This window comes from Rutilus rutilus (genome assembly GCF_951802725.1).
Source record: "Rutilus rutilus genome assembly, chromosome: 11".
Classification (NCBI taxonomy): Eukaryota; Metazoa; Chordata; class Actinopteri; order Cypriniformes; family Leuciscidae; genus Rutilus; species Rutilus rutilus.
In genome coordinates, this window is record NC_140216.1 from 11,003,745 (window position 1) to 11,025,896 (window position 22,152).

General features: G+C 38.4%; 1 protein-coding gene across 1 annotated transcript; it reads left to right on the forward strand.

Moving 5' to 3' along the window:
- The first annotated feature begins 1,596 nt into the window (after positions 1-1,596).
- On the forward strand, positions 1,597-20,584 carry kpna6 (karyopherin alpha 6 (importin alpha 7)). The gene is made up of 14 exons (XM_084422774.1): positions 1,597-1,774; positions 7,697-7,830; positions 8,041-8,136; positions 8,342-8,441; positions 8,520-8,614; positions 8,728-8,859; positions 8,960-9,048; positions 9,191-9,290; positions 9,473-9,636; positions 10,498-10,576; positions 10,685-10,810; positions 11,395-11,522; positions 16,118-16,296; positions 18,241-20,584. The coding sequence occupies exons 1-14, from the start codon at positions 1,771-1,773 to the stop codon at positions 18,426-18,428; spliced, it is 1,614 nt and encodes a 537-aa protein (XP_084278900.1). The 5' UTR covers positions 1,597-1,770; the 3' UTR covers positions 18,429-20,584.
- The last annotated feature ends 1,568 nt before the right edge of the window (positions 20,585-22,152 follow it).

The following is a 22,152-nucleotide window of genomic DNA, read 5'->3' on the forward strand; positions in this document are numbered from 1 at the left end:
GAAAAATTCAACATGTAAATGTCTTTCTGGCAAATGTGGGGTCCAGGAAATACAGTAATACTCATTTGTCTGTGTGTAAAAAATAAGGACTGTGTGGCCATTATTGCAGCTTTACTGAAACATATTGCTTATGCCAGATATAGGAATTTCTTTCTACTTGGGGTCACGACTCACCTTTTGAATCCTGGCACTGATGAATGGCCCTGTTTTATTTCCCCATTCGTTTAAACTGCCTAGCTACACAAGATCAGGTTTGATGGTCCTTAAATTAGGAATTGGTGGAAAACTGTAAGCCACTGCAGGAAAACTGACATCAGCAGTATGCGGTTGCAGATGTGAAGACCCCTTATATCTTTCATTATTTCACATCACACAAATGTAAATCCACAGTGTCTCGGGAACATTATACAAATCTCTCTGCATGGTGAGTCCCCTTTGGGGCCCTCACTGAGTTAATCCAATGTTGCCCCCAAGTGTTCATTGAACGCAATGTCATCAGGGGCCTAACCACAGGAGTTGGACTATAATTTATCGCTACCTGCTCGCAGAGAATTGAGTGCAGGTACGACACACTCTGTTATTGCGTCACATTCAATTTGTGCCGAGCTGAGTGCATTAATGGAGTCACAAGGGCGCAAAGACAATCCACAGTGAGTTCACATTCAAGACAAGATCAATGTATGGGTCTTTGGTCTGAATCAGGTAAGAAAAAAAAAAGAATGAGAAATAAAGAAAGTCTAATATAAATTTTAATATGTAGTCTATATCAAGAAATACTGCATTATCCACTAATTTTGTTTGTTTACATTTATTAAATGAATTTATCGACAAAATATAGATAAATAATATCATTTTATTAGATACTTCCTTGTTTGGAAAATGGTGTGAAACTTGAATGAATTCTTCATTATTAATCAAATAAAATATGTTTCAAGTTCAATCAAAACATGTGAAATGCTTCAATATAGTTTTAATATAAATGACATGACATGAATTTTGTTTACATAAATGCAGTTTTGTAGTTGGTTGGAAGTGATATAATTACTTTTCAATGGCCATGATAATTATTCACAGGCCTAATTATTATTAAATGGGGAAGTTCTATTTACATAAAATGAGATGATTTTGTTCACAAAACAGTTGTTGTATAAATGTACAAATCTAAAATAATATTATTGAATATCATACTGACAAGTAGCCTATGTTATTTTTTATTATTCTTATTATGATCATAGGCTTCCTTATGCACCCGTGTTATGTTAACATTTTATTTAGTAGAACTGAACATAAGCTACTGTATGTCTTGGCATTGTTTGTGTGAATATGCACAAATAAATAAAACAATATTTGCTTCACCATATTTTTTTACAGTGTTTGTGTATTGTGTATTGGCAAGCTCATAGCCTATAGCAAACTAGTTCTTGACTATAGATATTAGACGATTTATCATAGATTATATCTTCATAACCTGTAATTGTGTTGTAAATCAATAAGAAATAAATTCTATAACAAAAATATTATATATTCAATAAATGCAATATTTATTGAATATATGTCTAAGTATATTTATTGACAGACTATTCTCGCTTTTTGCTCGACGTTTCGTAGGACACAAATTGAAAACGCTGTCATTAAGTTTGTCTCCTTCGGCTCTCCGTAGATCACCGACATATTGTTTGTGAGAAGCAAATTCTGGAAGACAAGGAGAGTGTTAAGATTACAGCGTTGATATTACCAATCATCAAGGCGTATATCAGTAAAGAAAGTACGATGGGTAAGTATTCAAACTATACTGTTTTTTAACGAGTCAGTTCTGTTTGCGATGTTTAGGGAGCAAATCTGTAGCTGAAAATCCGAGAGAAGCTACACCATGTCAGTTAAAGCATGAGTGTAAACGGCCAGTTAGCTTAGCACATTGCTGTACTCGACCTATAGGTTTATCAGTGAATCTGAAAGCAAATGTATGAAGCTTAAACGCTTTTCAAATTGGCACTTGTAAGATTGATTCAGGGTTGACTGAAGTGGGAGGCAATTTTGAATCTTTGCCGGTGTAAACGCTTGGTCATGCTTAGTCAGATGTTGTGAAATCGTCTCATGTTTGTCAAATCATCTCCAACATTATACGTTAAAGAATAACGCAGTGAACTGTCATGGTTCACATAAAAATGATGTCTATAAATGCTCTCTAGGTAGGTAGACAGCTGACGGGGTTAAACAGACTAAACAACTGATCTACAATGTCAGCGAGTTCACCAGTCGACTGTAACATGTGACCAACCCTTAAATCTGTTTATCAGGTGTTTATTCATAGTTTACTTCGCCGAATGGAAGTAAATCGGCTGTTTCTTGTTGTAACCCCTTGGCTAGGTTGTCAGGACGATAAAACATCACTCATGATGCATGTCTGTTAAATATTATTTGGACCCCAGCTTTACAGAATACTGTTGAATGGGTTGTTTGAAGGGAGGAAGAGGTTGGGACTGGAATGATTCAGATAGGATGTCAGAGACTACCTGACTGCTGCTGACTTGCTTTGTCGGGTGTTATAGGCTACTATTTCAAAGAATCATCACATTGGAAATTAATGTGATATTTGGCAGCTTTTCCATGGAAATTTAGAGGTTTTCACACACACTGTGGCATTTCAGTTTGCAATTTGATATGCTGAAACCGGCAGGTTTAGGCTGCACTTTTGCAGATATTTCTTCAAATTGGGTTTCTCATTGCTTTCCATGGTGCAAATTTGATACTGAAAACATCCTATTAAACTATCATTAAAACAAATCAGCTCAACAATTTTTTCAAAAGTGGCCAGTGTTTCAGATTTTTGACCCATGTAACCTTGAATTCTTATAAATAAGTTTTTTTTTTATGGCATCCACATGTGAATAAAAGCCTAAATTCAGTCTGTTCATCATGTAAAGCGATTGTGTCTCTTCAGAAAATTTGACTCAATTCATATTGATTCGTTTTACGATCTCTTTATGAACTTTTTGAAGCGTCAACGTTTAATTTGCATAGCTGCTCATGGAGAGTTCAGAAAGCTCTCAGATTTCATCAAAAAGATTTTCTTTTTTGTGTTCCGAAACTGGTTTTGAACGATGTGAGGGCGAGTAATTAATGACAGAATTTTTATTTTTGGGTGAACTATCCCTTTAACCTTTGGATAGTCTATGTCCTGAGCCCGTCTGCTGTCTGTCCCTAGTGCTGCGTTTTAAGCCGTAGCAAACACACTCCTTTAAAATAGTTCTGCGACAGGGGCCCAGCCCACACTGCTATTTGTGAGGCCCATGTGATGGGCAACTATGTCATGGAGCGCTTGAGTCGGGTTGAGCCACAGCCTGCTTGTCATCCCGTCTAAATTTGTTAGTCGTTATGAAGTTCTTTCTCTTCTTAAAGGAATAGGCCTAGTTCATCAAAAAAAAAAAAAAAAAAACACCCTACTCATCCTCATGTTGTTCCAGACCCATATGATCTCTTTCCTCCATGGGACAGAAGAATATCCTGGCCACTTTACCCAATATAATGAAAGTGAATAGGGACTGGGGCTGTCAACTTTTTTTAAAGTGGTCCATATCATTCGGATGCTATGTTCCAAGTGTTTTGAAGCTGCATGTTAGCCTTTTTTGAGGCACAGACAAACAATGAGTTATTCAAATCTTGACATTTGCCACTGCTCTCCTTATGTTAATGAGAGAATTAGTGATTTATTAGTCTGATTTATGAACAAAACATTCTTTTGTTCTTTTCAGTGATCTGTCCTGAATGATTCATTTGCTAATCTGACTGATCAGGTTCTTAAGTTTTGCTCATGACTCAATGATCTGGTTATGACTTTGTGTTCTCTTGAAAGCTGAAGTATTTATAGCCCATTTATTTTGGGCATTTTACACTACTGTTCGAAAATGTGGGATTAGTATGATGATTATTATTTATTTTTTTAATGAATGAATGAAATTAATAGGCTACTTTTATTCTGTAACATCAAATTAATTGATCAAAAGTGAACAAATGTCTTTACTATTTCAAAGAATGACTTTTCTATTCAAAGAGAATCAAATTTGGGTTTCCACAAAGATAAAGCAGCACATTGAGCACAACTGTTTTCAACATTGATAATAATAAGAAATGTTTCTTGAACACCAAATCAGTATTAGAATGATTTGTGAAAGATGCAATGTTGAAGACTGAAGTAATATTGCTGAAAATTCAGCTTTGCCATCACATAAATATATTTTTAAATGCATTAAAAAATATTAAAATAGAAATATAAAGATTTATATATGAATTTAAAAAAAAAATGGTATATTAATATTTCAGAATATGCTGCTTTTTTTTTATTATTGAATTCAACCTTTATACGAATAAGAGACTTAAAAATCTTACCAGCCCTAAACTTTTTAACGGTCATGTAGACTATTCTCTTTAAGCCATGGCCTATATTGCTCCTGAGGAGCTCGATTGAAATGCATCCTTCCATATGTTGTGAAGAAGGCCTTACCCATCAGGGAGACTCATTTCTAACAACAGCAGTCAAGCTGATACTTGTGGTAGTTCTCTGTTCCAGAACTGCAGATTTTCTGACTGAAGGTTATGGAGGTCTTCATATGGTGCCAATGCTGATTTTAGGATATTTTCCTCCTTTGAGACACTGTACAATAAGATCTTACAGAAAGGATGGGAGCGAATCCAAGATCAGCAACTGTACCCTCAGGCACTTTGTTTGTTAGCCCCCTGATGTGCATTCGGAAGCATTAGCCAGTCATCATTCGTAGCCTCCTCTGCTCTCAGTGCCACACAAATGCTGAGACAGGCTGCTTTAGCTGCTTGCTCATGCAAACAGTGTTTAGACACCCTCAATAAAAGTGGTTTTGCTCACTGACTCCGGGTGGCTCTGTTCAAGTCTGTTGTGCTCAGCACAAACAGACCAAAGTGAGTAATGAAGCTGGAGATAGCTGCTGAGACTGCTGAACAATTTCTCCAGCAGTCATTGTTATATTTTGAAAGGAAGGATTTAATAAGCTAAGCACTTCCACATCCATTTTAGTCTCGTTATTGACGACATGTGCGCTCTTGCAGATGGCACGCTAATTGAAATTGTCATAGCTGTTTTGTTTTTCCCGTCAAAATGCCCAAATGCATGCATATCATCTGTCCACAGCAGACAGTTTGTGCAGGTCTTGCGCTCATACTTTCCTCACTAGCAGCTTATTGACGGATAAGTACTTAGCCATCTGCAAATTGGGATGAAGAGTTCAAATCAAGCTCTTTATTCTCATTCTCATCTACGAGAAGTCATTCAAAAGTTTTTTTATCTAAAAGGCTGCAATTATTTAATCGTAAAAACAGTGAAGTATTGTGAAATATTACTACAGTTTAAAATAACTGTTTTCTACTTTAATATATTTATAAATGTAATTAATTTATTATAATAATCCTGCTTGGTGCTCAAGAAATATTTAGCCTATTACTTTTATCAATGTTGATATTTTTGTGAAAAGAAGAGCATTTATTTGATTCAGAAATCTTTTGTAACATTGTTTACTTTTACTTTTGATCCATTCAATGAACTTTTTTCTGAATAAAAGTATTAATTGCTTTAAAAAAAATATTACTGACCCCAATGCAAGCTCATATGCAATAAAAAATATACTGCATGACCAAAATGATATGGACAACCACTTCTAATTAAAAAGGTTTGTCAATTTCAGCTTAGTCTCGCATAGCCTGTCCTTCAGACTGACGGCAGGAGGTTTGGACTTTCTCGCAGTTTTTTTTTGGGCCAAGATGACGTTTGACTGACATGTAACGCAACCAATCACAGTTCGCTTTGTTTCCACGTCATGTTTAGGGGACGTGACAATATAATGCCGATGTCCCTACAATAACAGACCGGCGTGCATCTAATAAATTATTCATTCAAGAACGTTGTGCAAGTTTACTGCAACAATGGAGCTGCGAACTTAACATGCTTTTGAAAATCCAGCGTTTAGTTGATCCTGGAAAGCGTTCATCTTCAAAACTCCTGAAGTGTTTCCAGAAAAGTGTTCCATATGCATCAGACGTTCAGCCATAGGTTTGTGGGCTGAGACTAATTTCAGCTACACTCTTCCTTCATGTGGTCTTGGGAAGCTCCTATATCTGAGCTGTGATGTCACATGTTCAAGTCAGAAACTAAATAAATTTTACCAATGGTTTATACTGCTTTTGTTTAATAGGTGGGGCACTGAGATTTGGAAAGCGCTAATGCTGCTAATCTTGCATTTTACTGGATGGATAGTTTCAAAGTCCCTTTCACGTAAAGTCTTTTCACTCGGCGGACATATTAGCAACGCCTTCTTCGGGCATCCAAGACCACTGTCAATTTGAATAGGGGAATCCTAAAATCTCAAAAACTCCTTGCCATACATTTAAATAACATATTTCAAATCAGCAAAAAAAGCTGATGCCACTTTCCCATTAATGTTGTTTCTTATACACAATAGTGTTAAAAAAAAAGCGTACGTTTCAGACTGGACCAGCCAATGCACATGTGCAGTCCTAAGTCCGCATCTCAGTCAGGACACTGACTGTTTCTATGGCAGGTTGGCAATCGGAGCTTCTAAAGGCAGCTGCAGTGACGCAATGACTTTACCAATAAGCCATTGGCTCTTTTATTTAGAAGGCGCCGCGGGACTTATTCCATCATATTATGTGTTGCACTTTCTCCCATTCATAATAATATAAGTGCATTGTCTTGGTAAATCTAATGTCTTTGATAGTATGAAGTGAAAGGGAAGTTGGTTATAATGGTCTATCTTTGTTTGAAGCAGATTAACTAAATGGGTTTGCACAAATAAATATGTGGAAAAACAATTCTTTTCATCCCTCATTCTGACCCCTTGTCTGAAATAATACATTTTTAAGGGGCAGCTCCTAGGATTGGCTAACGTCATTGCATAGAAAACAGTATCCACGCCCACTTGCTATTGCACATAAGTGTTTTGAAAACATTATCCTTATAAAACCGTCGTTTACACGCAAGGCATTATGACATAATTTGCGTAAGATTTGTGATGTTGCTGCTGTCAGATCCCATACTGTTGGCTGCTTCATCTTTCAACAAAAGTTTCTTTGTCAACTCTCCATTACCCTGTGTCCCGTTAACAAAATCTGCAGTAAAATTCTCTGAACAACATATAACCCTCTGATGCGATCCAGGATGCCATTAAAAATAAACAATCCAATTGTTCCTGGCGCTAGTATCCTGAAGTCTGTACAGAGACTCAAATGAGGACGCGTCAAAGCCTTTTTTCGGCACGCGTAAAGTGAGCGGGCATCTGTATACTCTATCTAGTGTAGACCACCTCAGTTAGTATAATGGATTCTGTTTGATTTTGGTGCAACACTCACATCCAGTGTAGGCAATTGTCAGCCGTTAAGCGAATGAATACCAGTTGTGCGATGATGTATAAATAAACTCTTAGTCACTGTCTTGCTCTGGGGGCAGGCATATGCAAATGCATTTGCTTGTGTGACGTCACATCCCACAATATCCAAACGAGCAGTTTTTGGAGCTTGCAGGATGTTTTAATGGTGCGAAGACCTCTTGTATGTCAAAAAGGTCAAGGCAAATTTGATTTCTCATGTCATGTAATTGTCTGTTGTGTCTTTTGGAGTTGTCTGTAACCTGTTTCTGACTCGTCTTGCCCTGCAGAGCCTTCAGGAAGTCCTGCGAAGGATAACTTCAGGATGAACCGCTATAAGAACAAAGCACTCAACCTGGATGAGATGCGTCGAAGAAGAGAGGAGGAAGGCATTCAGCTGAGGAAACAGAAACGAGAGCAACAGGTGATCGATTCTTGGCGATTTTTCCAATTAGTTGTTGCAGCCCTAGTCCCATCCTACATGTTTTTTTCCCTCATTGACTATCCTGTTGTTTCCTGAAATGCATCACGTTACAGAATTTAAATGGGTTATGAATGTTGTCTCACGTTAACTTTAACTCTCACATCAATTGATGCAATTTGCACCATTGATTCTCTCTATTTCTCTTGGCAGCTGTTTAAGAGGAGAAATGTGGAGCTGCTAGGTGAAGAAGGGGGAATGTTTGACAGTCCACTCATGGATTCCTACGTCTCCTCCACCACAGCCCCAGTGAGTTCAAACCCAAATGCACAGTTTGCTTTCTCCCATTATATCACTGAAAGGGTGAGGTAACTCTGGGATTGTTGTTAGTAGTGCATTATGACCCCTTAATTCAATAAGCACTATTGATTTGGACTTCTCAGAGGTGCAAACCTGGACTGAAAACAAATTACGGTCATTGATCTAGACCGAGTTTGTCCTATGTGTTTTTTAGGATGGAGTAATTACAAGAGACATGGTTGAAATGCTCTTCTCAGAAGATCCTGAACTACAGCTGGTCACAACACAGAGGTTCAGAAAACTACTTTCCAAAGGTATCTTACACAATCACATGTCTGGAATTGCTTAAAAGCGTGCCGGAGTTTTAATAAATACATCTTTGTGTTTTTCAGAACCAAACCCACCTATCGACGAGGTGATAAGCACACAGGGAGTTGTGAATAGATTTGTTGAGTTCCTTCAGAAAAGTACAAATTGCACATTACAGGTGAGTTTGAATGCAATATGAATACATTTTTCTAACTAATTTAGGATTAATTCTAAAGTCAGGTCCTTGAATGTGTGTGTGTGTGTGGGTTTTTTTCTTTTCACGCCTCTCAGTTTGAGGCTGCTTGGGCACTGACCAACATCGCATCTGGAACATCTCTGCAAACGAAGTTTGTGATAGAGGCTGGTGCCGTACCTGTCTTTATCGAGCTTCTCAACTCAGAGTTTGAAGACGTACAGGAGCAGGTACGAGTTGTGAAGTTGCAATGGATAAGTCACCTTGTTTTGTTTGTGCTAAATGAGTATGAATCCCATGTGGGTAAATTGATGAATCTTTGTGTCACAGGCTGTTTGGGCTTTGGGGAACATTGCGGGAGACAGCGCTGTGTGCAGAGATTACGTGCTAAACTGTAATATCCTTCCACCTCTACTAATGTGAGTGCTAACATGAGATCACAATGCTAGTGTTTATCTGACAAAACAGTGAATTTAATTAACATCCTCTGCAGAGGAAACAAACGTTTTTGTGCTGAATATGAGGATTGATTGTTTTCTTGATGATACTTATTTTCCCCAGGCTGCTGACCAAATCAACTCGTCTCACAATGACCAGGAATGCTGTGTGGGCCTTGTCCAACCTCTGCAGAGGCAAAAGTCCACCCCCAGACTTTGAGAAGGTCTGTACTGCTTCTCTGACCCTTGACAACACTTGTTCTCTCTCTCACACTCACACTCACACTCACACACGTCTTTAATGTCAGGGTGCATTTCTTTTTTTTTTCATAATTTCAGAGGCTAAATGACATGTTTTCTCTTAATCTGTGGATTTCATATTGAAAGCTCTCTTTTGCTCTTGTAGGTGTCTCCATGCCTGCCTGTGCTGTCCCGTCTTTTGTTCAGCAGTGATTCAGACCTGCTGGCTGATGCCTGTTGGGCCCTCTCCTATCTCTCTGATGGGCCCAATGAGAAGATCCAGGCAGTTATCGATTCAGGGGTCTGTAGGAGGCTGGTGGAGCTGCTCATGTGAGTCAGCTGTTATGACTACATTGACATTTCTGGGTTATATTTAAAGTCAACATGAAACTGCTACACTTGTAAGTTTTATAAGGACATTTGTCATAGTGAAACTGAATATTCAACAGGACATAATGAAGGATGTCGAGTGAGGACTTGAATAAATCCACTTTATTTGATTGTATAATAACAGGATAGTATAACAAAACATCATCTAGAAAAAAGTAGAAAATTGTTTATGCTAATATTTTTCCATACAACAATAGCATTTTCACAGCCAGTACCAATCAAGCTTGAGGGGGAAATAAACGAGAGAAAAAAAGCATCATAAATGCTATATTGCAAGTCCAAAAGAGATTATGAAAACAAACTAAGTAGAATCTGTTTTGATTTCACTTTTTTAAAGCTCAGTATTACAATTGCAGAATGTTTATTGGCAGATTTAATTTTTATTTATTTGAGCTTTGCATAAACCAGTGGAAACTTTTAAGGAGACGTATGATAAAAAGTAGTGAAAGCTTTCTAATTTTTAACCCAAAAAAGTTATGGACTGCAGCTTTAAATTAATTCTTTGTTTATAATAAAAAAAAGATAAAATCAAGATGTGAACTGAGACCATATTTCCTATCAAAGTTTTAATTGAAAAAAAAAAAAGTTCTTGAAACTGCTAAAATCATAAATGTGGTTCATTCATTTATCAATACTTTTGTTAATACAAAAAAGTTTGAAAACCTCAGAAACACTGAAAGTATCTACGTATAATATATAATCAGGGGGGCCTTCCAATATGTTGTATGGGCCAAGTCAAGAAAGTTAAGAATCACTGGTTTAAGCTGTTTGCTAAATGACCTATTTCCTCTCTTCTTGCAGGCACACCGATTACAAGGTGGCCTCTCCTTCTCTGAGGGCTGTTGGAAACATCGTTACAGGAGATGACATTCAGACGCAGGTGTGTTTGCGTGTGAACAGATGTGTTTGTTCATCATCATGTATGATTATCTCTAGTTTCAGACTGGAGATGGATGGTCTCCTCATCCTCTCTTTTTCTCTGCCCTAGGTGGTGTTGAACTGCTCTGCTCTCCCCTGCCTCCTGCACCTGCTCAGTAGCGCCAAGGAATCCATCAGGAAGGAGGCGTGTTGGACCATCTCCAACATCACAGCGGGAAACAGAGCACAGATTCAGGTACACCCTGACCCACACTCCACATCTCCACAAGCTGAGGGCTCAGCTTGTTTATCACGTGCGACAGGGTTACGGCTGCACCCTCAAACCTTCAAAGGAGTGAACTTGTTTGTCGTGTCTTGGGATTTATTTTTGGATTTAAAGGGATACTTCAGATTTTGCATCATCGGAGGCTTTTTTGGCCAGAGGCTAGAGACTACAGCCAGTAGTAGGAGCTAGTTCCACATGTTTTCAACCCGCCCATAGGGGGTGTGATCTCACGATAAAACGGCGACAACTAGTAGCATAGTTGTATCATTTCTTCCGATACTGCCCTCTGTAACCGATAGGCGCAGCTTGGGAGTGGCCTCGTAGGGCAGTGAAGCAAGTGCATTCTGGGAGTTGTTGTCTTTCATCCATATGAGCCAAAAATAAATTTTCTGGCTTTTCTCAGTCTAGAGGGCACCAACTTCTAAAATAATTTCACATTTCTACTACATAAATGACCCAATTTAAATACACATTTATCTTTCCAGCGGTGAAATATCCCTTTAAGGATGACTTTAATCCTCTGTTCTTTTTCTCACCGTCATCTTCGTCTACAGGCTGTAATAGATGCAAACATCTTCCCGGTCTTGATAGAAATCCTTCAGAAAGCAGAGTTCCGCACCAGGAAGGAGGCGGCGTGGGCGATCACTAATGCCACGTCAGGTGGCACACCCGAGCAGATCAGGTGAGCTCTGAGTGTCCACTTTCAAATGGCACGTCTTAAGCATCTTAAGCATTTAGGCATCTGACAAACCTGTCGCCAAGACGGCCATACCATTTGCCATCACTGTGTTCGTTTTTGGCGACCGACATGCCAAAACATTCAGATCAGATAGGAAGTGATATCAGAGAGGACCACTACAAACCCTTATGACTGTGTCAAAGTCAATAAGTCTCTTTAAAGGTGCATTGCGCAACATTTCATGTTAAAAATACCCGTTTTTCTAACCCATACATGCTTAAACAATTGCCTGATGGGCTGAATGAGCCCTTCTATGATCACTGCGATTGCCTCTATAATCCTGTACAGTAAAATAAATAAGAGGGATTCGGGACGGAATCGACTGGGTGTGACGTCATGCGCGTTCACGCTCACCTGGTTATGTCTGGCAGGTTTGTGTATTCGCCGCCATTATCCGCATCAGCGAAGACAACTCGAGCGACTTTTGCAAAAGTAGAAGATGGATTCAAAGAGACCGGCTTCTAGTTCATCCCAAAGTTGAACCCCAACGCAAACTCCACGTAACCGCGTGCACAACTCTGGTTGCAGTTTTGCGTGTCGCCAGAAGGGGGCATAGTTCTGCAAAAACTCAGAGACTTGCGCAATGCACCTTTAAATATCAGATAATTTGACCTTTTTATGACAAGGTAGAGTTAAGGGCCCTACACACCGGGACGAATATCGGCGCGCGTTATTCGCCAGCGTTTTTCAACGCGTTTTTTGTGTTCACACCCAAGCGATTTTCGCTGACGATGAGCCGAGTGAACATGCAAATTCATTCCCTGACATTAGATGGCGCTTAATGTAAAACAGAAACCACTCCATAACAATTCTCTTTTATCAAGATTTTTGTAGTCGCTGTCGCATTTGTCATATAGTTCTTTATGTTCCGACACCAACGAGACCAGCAGCTCTACACTCATCTTGCCTTGCATCTTCCTCGTCTCATTTCTTCCCGGCAGTGTAGACGCTACTTGGTGTATATCTTCTTCGCCGTTACGTACGTGTGCACGGCAAGACCGTTTGTGTTTGAGCGCCCCCAAGTTGTGTTTTACTGTAACTTCAGAAGCTCCAGACACGTGAGCAAAAGCGCCAATCTCGCGATGCGTCAAACCAAAAAAACGAACCCGAGGCGTTTTTAAAAAAAATGCCGCTTTTACGCGTGCCGTTTTTCGCGCCGGTGTGCACACTCACATTGGCACCCTTTGTTTAGTCACGAGGCGTTAAACGTCGGCGAATATCGCGCGTGAAATTCGTCCCGGTGTGAACAGGCCTTCAGGTCAGGTTGTAAAATGTCATGTGGTGCAACTTCCCAAGCAATGACAAAAAATATAGTTTGCCATGGAAATGTTTTTTTTATATATATATAGAGGTGTACACTCGCATATATTCACTAAGGAAAATGTTAATTTTTATTTTTTCTTGATAGTTACACCACATGACATTTTAGAGTCATTCGGCTAGGGTTCTGTCAGCCACTTCATACAGAACCCTTAAAGGTGCTGTATGTAGGATCCAGCGGCCTCTAGCGGTGATGTTTCAGATTGCAACAACAGCGCTCGTGCTCGTGAAAAGCAATAAAGTTACAACTGTAGTCTTTCACATCAGATAACGTTAGCAAATGGTCGGCGTTAGCTGGCGAACTAATGATGTCTAACTTGAGCCAACTAAAGCACAAAATCACAATATATTTTACATGCTTTGAAGGATTGTTAGCTTACCTGTCCAAAAGGATGAAAGCCAACTCAGGGTCTGTTTTTATACCTAAAACAAAGCGGAGGTCTCTCCATAATTCAAACGCTCTGCCAATGTTGATCCGTGTTTTCGTCCTGAGTCGATCCGATTGACGTTTGGCCTGAAGAGCTTCAGCAGATAAAAAAATTTTTTTTTTTTTTTTTTTTTTGGAGTTTGTGTTGGAGTCTGTGTTGTGCTGGAGGCAGGTCGTTTTTTGGTGTTATCAGACTCCATGTCGTTAGCTGCAGTGCCGTCGCAATAGACTGTATATAAAACGGAGAGGCTCGGGAGCGCGCATGCACGTCACATCCGGTGGATTTCGCAGAAAATCCGACCCGGAGACTTCACATAAAAATAGGAATACTGGCCTTCAGAGGTAATAGCAAAACGCGAAAAGTGGATCATTGTAATGTGTGATTACAACCCCTTCACAGACGGGCAATAAAAAAAGGATTCATTTTATAAAAAAAGTTACATACAGCACCTTTAAGGGTTATTTAGTTTGAATTAAATTTTTTTTTTTTTTTAGATTAAATATTGCAAATAGCTCATAAACGTACTTTATCACTAGAATAATTGAAATAACCTGTTAAACATTAAAGTAGTGTGAAGTCATTTAAGACATGGCATAAAGGATTCTTGAGAATTTAGTGTTTAGCCCTAGGCCTCTATATTTAACCCCAGTGAACCTTTTTTTCTAAGATTGTAGAAATGTTTTTCAAAACTGTATGAAACCAACGTGAGCACAGTGTGCACAAAACGTGACGTGTTTTATAGTACTTTTTTTTTTTTAATTACTTTTCTTTATTGTTGACTCTCTTATTTGTCATTGACCCAATTGCCAGCCTGTAATTGGTGACTTTTATATCATATTTACCCTCTTTACTTATCTGTCAGATATTCTCTTTTTGTGTAAGTGGGCAATTCTTGATCAAAATAAGCCACACTGCTCACATTCGTTGATTACCAGTATGTCTTGCTTTTCGAGACAGTCAAGTCACATGACAGGTTGACGAGGATCATGCTCCACGCTCATCAAGATATAATGGAGTCAGAGCTGACCTCAGAAATAAATTCTCAGGATTCTTTAAGTTTAGAATGGGAGTCCATTTAAAGTGCTCCCACAATTTTCATCTGGCCAAGTTGGGCCTTCTCAGATGGCCATTAACATGGTACAGCGTAAGCGCTAATCTTAGAGAATCACTAGGGACTATTTGTGATGCATTTATCCAGATTGAATTGCAGTGTGGTTTTCATGATGTCTGATGAGATCACATAGTCTGGAAGTAGCCGTGTGCTTAAAGTGTTTATTACTATGCACACTTACAACAAATGGTTTCAGTTTTATCAGACATACACTTACGGCATTTTTTCCACAGCCAGTACAGTGCTTCATTAAATATGACTTAGAGTGCTTCCTTTAGTATAAGTGTAGCACAAACAACTTAACCTAGCCAAGATATTATTTAATCGTATTTATAATGTATGAGTCTTGTTTTAAACTTCAGTGTTAAGTGTTGTGTTATGACTTACGTCTCCTAAGGTGAGCGTGATAGTGTCAGATGATTCCTCCTCAGATTACATGGCACCAGACTCAGAACCTGTTGATCTGTTTCTGTCTCACCTTTGCATGCTGGAGACTCAGAACTTGAACCTGTTACTGCCTTCCCTGTAATGGTCTGGGGAATCAGAATTTGTTGATCCGTTTGTCTCATCTTTGCGACTGGAATCTTTAGGAGTTTCTGTTGAAAGGGTACATCTATCTTTTTACGATGAGGAGGAGATTGCAATTTTCCGCTTCTCCATTCTAGTGCTGTGATTGACTGCTGGCCTCCTTATTTCCCCTGTGGAACTGATTTGCACAAAACACAGTTAGAAGTATACAGATACAGAAGTCCAAACAAGATTGGGAAAAGATTGAACTGTCATGCATGCATTAATTTGAACATTAACGGCTTAATTTGTTTTAAGGTTTCCAAACATGGTAATGCATAGGTTCTTTGTTTTAGCCACTTCTGCAGCATCCAAATAGTCCTTCAGGAATTTTTATGGCTTAAACTTATTAGTTGATTAGTCTCAAGATGGGTGCAGGGCAGAAACTGCCTGTGGACCAATGAGAAGTCCTGTCCTTTCTGCACTTGAGGTGTCTGTCATATATATTGCACAGGAAAACAGAATATGTAATAAATGCCCTCTCGCTATAGTGTTTTAAAAACATTTATCCTTATAAAACCATTTACAGACATAGCATTATGAAATCATTTACTTACGGTTTGTGGTGCAGCTGCTGTCAGAGCTATTTCTTTTTGTTGTCGACAGACACAAGCACAAGAGTATGTCAGTATCTGTATACTGTCTTCAGTGTAGACCGTGTCACTGATTTGGTTGCAGTGCTCATGGCATCATTGTGTGTCTAAATCTGAAATGCAAACTGTTTCACGCAGTGATTTGATGGGAACGGCTTGCCAAACATAAATTCCCTTTTTGTAATGTCATCTTCAGTTATTTGTACTGAGGGAAATTAAATTATGATGTTTATTTTTTATGAGAAAATAAGTACTGAAGAACAAATGTTGTCCCAGGCGTACTGGGGCATGTCTAGTTTTACAAATTTATTAATTTGACTAATTACACAAAGCAGCAGAGGGAGAATGAATATTATGTGGCAAAAATAAATGTTTTATTTTTTTATATATATTTTTTTCCAAGCAGGAACTTATTTAGATTTCACTGTTATTTCCTATTGATTAGAAAATAAACCTATGGTGACACACATGCAGTTGCTCATTCATTCTCTTATCTTTTCATCATCTTCTTTTCTATAGGTATCTGGTAAATTTGGGCTGCATTAAACCTCTCTGTGATCTGTTGACTGTGATGGACTCCAAGATAGTGCTGGTGGCTCTGAATGGTCTGGAGAACATTCTCAGACTGGGCGAACAGGAGGCCAAACAGAACGGCAGCGGCATCAACCCTTACGGCAGTCTCATAGAGGAAGCCTACGGTAACATTACTTCACCAAACCGCCATTTACATCAACATTATTGCACAATTGCATGTATTTTCAGAGAGATATAAGACATTTGTTGAAAAATAGCAAAGCAGAGTTTGTATAGATGGATATAGATAGGCAGAGATAGATAGACAGATCGATATAGACGTATAGGGCCTGTTTACGCCTGGTAACTTCATGTGTTTTTTTTTTTTTTTCTGATCAGATAGCTATTCGAGACCGAGTGTATAAAAGACCAGGGCCCGTATTCATAAAGATTCTAAGAATCCTCTCAGAAAACTCTTAATTTAGCTTAAAAACTTTTATGTAGGAGTCTTAGCTTAAGAGCGATTCGGGACCGATCTGAGAGCAACTCTGAGTAAGGAAAATACAAAAACTTTTATCTTAGTGAGGAGGCGGGGTTGACCCCGTTGCTATGTATGACACAATCTTTTGAAGACTGTGATTGGCTGGTTGTCCAAGAAGGAAAAAAAAAAGTGATTTTAAGTATAGGGTCTATTCTAAGCCTCCACTTTGAACTTACATGCGTAATTTTTCCTATTTGATCGTTCTCTCACACACATACACACACACACACATTATATATGTGTATATAAATCCTTTTTTTATTTACCATGCTGTTGATTTCCTATAAGGTATTTGATTGCTTAGAATGATAAAAATTGTTCCACTCTTTCCAATTACACTGATTGCTGGCATGTCTATTTAAGCGGTGGTTTGAATGTTGGTTTTAATGTATCAAACATGGAATTTTCCCAGTTGCCAAATATCGTAATGTAGTGATTACTTTCATTTCTGGCGCTATGGCATTTCTGCGCTGTGTCGGAGATATTAGCGTGTCTCTAAAAAGATCAGTCACAAACATGATCCCTGCACGATCTAATCTATAGCGTCTTATTAACTCACTGTCATCCATTGTCTGCAACACATTTCTTCTCCCTCTTCGTCTTTCTGACATTTTCTCCTCTGCTAAAGAAACTCTTAAGCCTCTTAAAAGTCCTCGTCCGTGCTCCTAACAATTTTGACCTTAAGACCTCTTTTAAGGGTTAAGATGCTTTCTGAATTACTTTTTTCTTTACTAGGAGTTTTTCTTTAATTTTAAGAGTAAACGCCCACATTTCTAAGAATTTTCTTAGAATTTTGTCACTAGGAGCTACTCTTTGCATTAAGATTCTTTATGAATACGGGCCCAGGTGTATAAATGGCCTCTGAAACAACTTTAGGAGGTGGTTTGAGATGCAGTCCAAACGAAACTGGACAAGTTTAAATGCAACTGGTTGTTTAAGCCATATACGTAAATTTTAATCCTCCCAAAATGGTAAAAACAAATAAACGTGTGAGAATGTCTTATTGGCTATATGACGTGTCATAGCCAGAAATGACTCTGCTCCTGCAACACGCATCACAGATGAGTAGCTGAGTATCTCACAAATTGCCGCAAATGAAACTGAATGATTTTGCAATCACAGGCACTCGACACACAATCATCTTCATTAAAAGTAGTGAGACTAAATTATCTCACTAGCGCTAATGTGGCTCTTACTCCTATTGCGGTCTTTGATTATAAATACATAAATAAAATGCAGCAGCTCATATCTGTTGCTTTCATTGATGTGAACTTGTTAAATTTGCATATACTGTAGTTTGGCAATTGAAGATCAGATTTATATTTGTTTTGCGGAGACACCAAGTGTAAATGTAAAGTGGCCAAGTGTAAATTGAACTCTTAGCTAGATTTGTAAAAATGCATGAAGTTGACCAGATGTAAACAGGCCGGTAGATAGGTAGGTAATGTAGATATACACCTATAGATAGATGGATGGATGGACAGACAGACATTTTGAAAGAAATCTCTTATGCTCACCAAGGCTGCATGTATTTGATAAATAATACAGTAAAACTCTATCTCTAAAAAAAAAAATCTCTCTCTACCAGGGTTGGACAAAATCGAGTTCCTACAGAGTCATGAAAATCAGGAGATCTACCAGAAAGCCTTTGACCTCATCGAGCACTACTTTGGAGTAGAGGAAGAGGATGCCAGTCTGGCACCACAGGTGGATGAGAACCAGCAGCAGTTCCTTTTCCCCCAGCAGGAGGCTCCCATGGAGGGCTTCCAGCTATAACCAGCCTCCAGACCCTTCCCGGCCGCCCCCTGACCTTTACACCCCCCCCTCCCCGCACCCCATACCCCTACCGAAACATGCGTCGGAAACACTCAGAGCGCAGCGATTGACATCTGAGTGAACCAAATTTCGACCTGCGACCCATCACCCAGACTGATTTATTTAGACACTGAGGTGTGTTTTAAGCAGGGGAACCAATCCACTGCCCTGTCACACCCAAGAGAGAGAGAGCTGGATTTTAGTTTATTTCATTTTTGTCCCCCTCAATGATGCAGCTAAATAATCATCCCCCTCAGGTAGAAATCGTGGCGCTGTGTCTTTTTTTTTTTTTTTTTTTTTTTTAAGGCAAGGTATGCTTCAGTTTTCCCCTTTCACTGAAAGATGAGAGAATCGTTTACTCGTCTAATGAAAATCAGAAAATCTTGATCTTCATCTTTCTCTTTTTGATCCTGGTTTGAATTATCAAGTGTTGCGTTGTAGAATTTCTTTCTTCTGTTCATTACTCATATTCTGGTAATTAAAAAAGCCTGGTTATATTTAATATGACCATGCTTTAGACAAAACACCATGATATCTGCAGATGCATTTCATGACAATTTAAGCACTCTTCAAAGGCTTTCAGGAGCCGTTTCAATTTCTTAGTATTAGTATTCCATTGACTTTGTCGTTTCAGACCATGCTGGGTGTGGAAACGACAGGAGTTTATGTAGAGTCTGTTTGACGTGGTGGTGGGTGGTGTTAAAGTAATCCATGCATTTTAGTAAAGGAGTATCCTAATATAACAAGTCATCACTGTTAAAAAACAATGACTGGTGAAGTGCGGCCCAAAGAGCCCATTTAGTGAAGATAATGCCCATTTTTCTTTTTCTTTTTTTTACCAGTCAGAGGTGAAATATCTAGTTGTAGGGTATTCGTGGTGTGCAGTGTTATGAATAACTCTTCTTTTGATCAAAAGGCTTTAACTATGAAATGTGATCTGGGGTAAATCAGCACACATCTGAGGGCCGGGGTAATGCACATGATGGAGTCTTAATTCTGCTCTTTTCTCGTTATTAATTGGAGCATAGTAATACTGGGTGGTTCTGATAACTTCAAGGTGTTTGTTTCGTGCAGCCCTCGGTATGTGCATGTTGGGGTTTTGCATGGTGTTCTGTTGGTACCAACAACCATTTCGTATCCCTTGCCAGATCTTCATTCAACAATTAGCTCACACTCATTGTTCTGGGTTCTGTTTCTATTTTTGCAGGTGATGTAGATATGGCAAGGGATACTTATTTATATAAATGAATAATAATGAAATATATGGGCAAAAATATATATATAGATATTGTTCTATTTGCACACACTTTGCACACATGCATACAAGACCAGCATACACTTCTTAAACATGTACACATACAGATTAGCATAAAACCGAGGGGAAAATGACTTCCGTAATCTCCAAACATCTTTTCCTATTTTACCGTTTGGCACTTTTTAGGTTGATGCACTAAAACACCAGAGTTGGATTTCAGGCAGAAGACATGAAAAGTTCGGATATTAACCTCCCGCCCTGCACGAAACTAGCTGTGGTTTACTTTAAAACTGCGAGTAAACATTAATGTCATCTATGGAAGCATTTTCCTCTACCTCCATAATACACTGACAGAAGAGCGCTTCTCTGAGTGAATGCTAGGGGTCATTTGATTTAGTACGGGCTTGTATCTATGAGAACATAGACGTTGACTGACGGATGATGTAGGGAGGGAAGGGAAGTGATGCACAGTTCATATCAGCATCTGTTCTTACTGGAGCAGCATCCTGTGTTTGGTACGGATATGTTTCGGTTGACTGATATCTAGAAGTTAATTCCTTCTGTAAATGTCAATGTCTGATGCGATTCCCGATCAGAACCGGCAACCGAAAGAAGGTTTCCATACTAATTCTGGTTCAAGAACCTTTTTGAATTTGAGACGCTTGCATTTTACCTTTTAGAAAATACCTCTTCACAATCTGATTTACTTTAACAGCAGTATCAAGGTGAATTTCAAACAGGGTTTTTCTTTATATTGGTTCAGATCTAGTTCTGTGGACGTTTACAGGTCCATCTCGGAGCGAAGATGCTGCAGTCCAGATTTTTTTTTTACACAAAATAAGACCGATCATATGGGGGAATGAAAAAAAAAAAAAAAAAAAAAAAAACTATGCTTATAAAATATATCTAATGGTCTGCAAGACCACTGGCTGGATTCATACATTGATCACATAAAAAAAGCAAAGAAATTATCTCTTAACGGAAATGCACTCCTATTCACAAAAGTGCCAATCAGACCAACAAAGACAAGAGGCTGAATGCTTATCAATCTGTCTTTGATTTTTTTTTCTTTCTTTTTTTATTTACTTGAATGTGCACATATTTTGTGCAAATATTGCTGCTCTATTTTCTTATCTTACAAATTAGGGGTTACATTGTCTGCCACAGTTTCATTAGAGATGTGATGGTCTCCTACTTGTACACCAAATTGGTAAACTCAAAGGTATAAAGAGGAAAAATGCATAATTTATTGTGCTCGATAACTAATACTTTTAACCAAGGCCAATGCAATGTTCTCAGTGTGTGTACTGTTTGCTTAGCTTTGTGTTCATTTTGGGCGTAGTTCTATTGGCATAAAGGAAGTGAAGATACTAATTATCGAAGGAGAAGCTCTGTAATATCTGTAATTTTTTTTTTTTTTGCCCTCATCAAGTATTTTTGTGTGTATATGTGTAGCTCTTTTCTTGTTTATAAGCGCACTAGCTGACCATGTAGACCCAACTATGTTGTTCTGAGTCTGACTTCCCTCTGTAACTTTACTGTAGCACAATTACAGCAAATCCAAATCAGTTCAGGTCTCTTTCGCAGACATTCTGTTCTCATTTAAGGACATTGCTTTCAGAAGCCAAAAGATTTCAAACAAAACAAATCTGGGTGTCTCATGATCTGTCTCTCTGTGAATTACACTTAAACCAGAGCTTTAACAATTATATTGTTATATTGGCACAATTTAAAGTTGAGCGCTGCTCTTTACTCCTTAAAATAACTTCTGAGAAGTGCAGAAAACAATAAAATATTTACAAAAGGCCACAAATAAGTGAAATTGGGTCTTTATGGTCTTCCGTCCTAGATCTTGTAGATGTTGACATTTTGAGACTTTTTGTCTCTTCCAAACCTGGAGCTGATGCATATGGTTGTGTAGTAATGCTGACTCACCTGTGTTTACAATGCTACATGTTTAAGTACTTTTCATACACGATATTAAGACTCGCCCAGGTGGAGATTGTATCCTGGTTTGGTAATTTCTTTCCTTTTAAATGTATTTATATTTAAATCTTCTTTTTTTTTTTTCCTCCTCTGCCTACAATTGCCCGTACTGTGACTGACTTTACCGACGATATGAATGAGTGACGAACACACAAACTGAACATGTCACACGAACATATACATGAACAATTCTGAACAAATGTTTGAGTTTTTTTCTTTTCTTTTTGTCCAGATACAAATAAAATGATAAAAAACCTGGTTTGTAAACTTGCTTCTGTAAAGTCAGTAAAGGAGTGATTAATACAGTTAACCAGCTTTTCAAGAAGGAACATGTTTAATACAAATTTTTTTTTCAAGGTATCATTACGTTCAAGATGCATTTGCTGAAATATTTCTTTCTAAAATTCTAAGCACGATATCTAAACACATCATCTGTGTTTTTCA

What these genes read in the sequence shown, in the direction of transcription:
- kpna6 (XM_084422774.1), top strand. An exon ending in GTACAAATTGCACATTACAG is followed by an intron (nt 8,615 to 8,727) that starts GTGAGTTTGAAT and finishes CACGCCTCTCAG; the next exon opens with TTTGAGGCTGCTTGGGCACT. An exon ending in CACCCCCAGACTTTGAGAAG is followed by an intron (nt 9,291 to 9,472) that starts GTCTGTACTGCT and finishes TTGCTCTTGTAG; the next exon opens with GTGTCTCCATGCCTGCCTGT.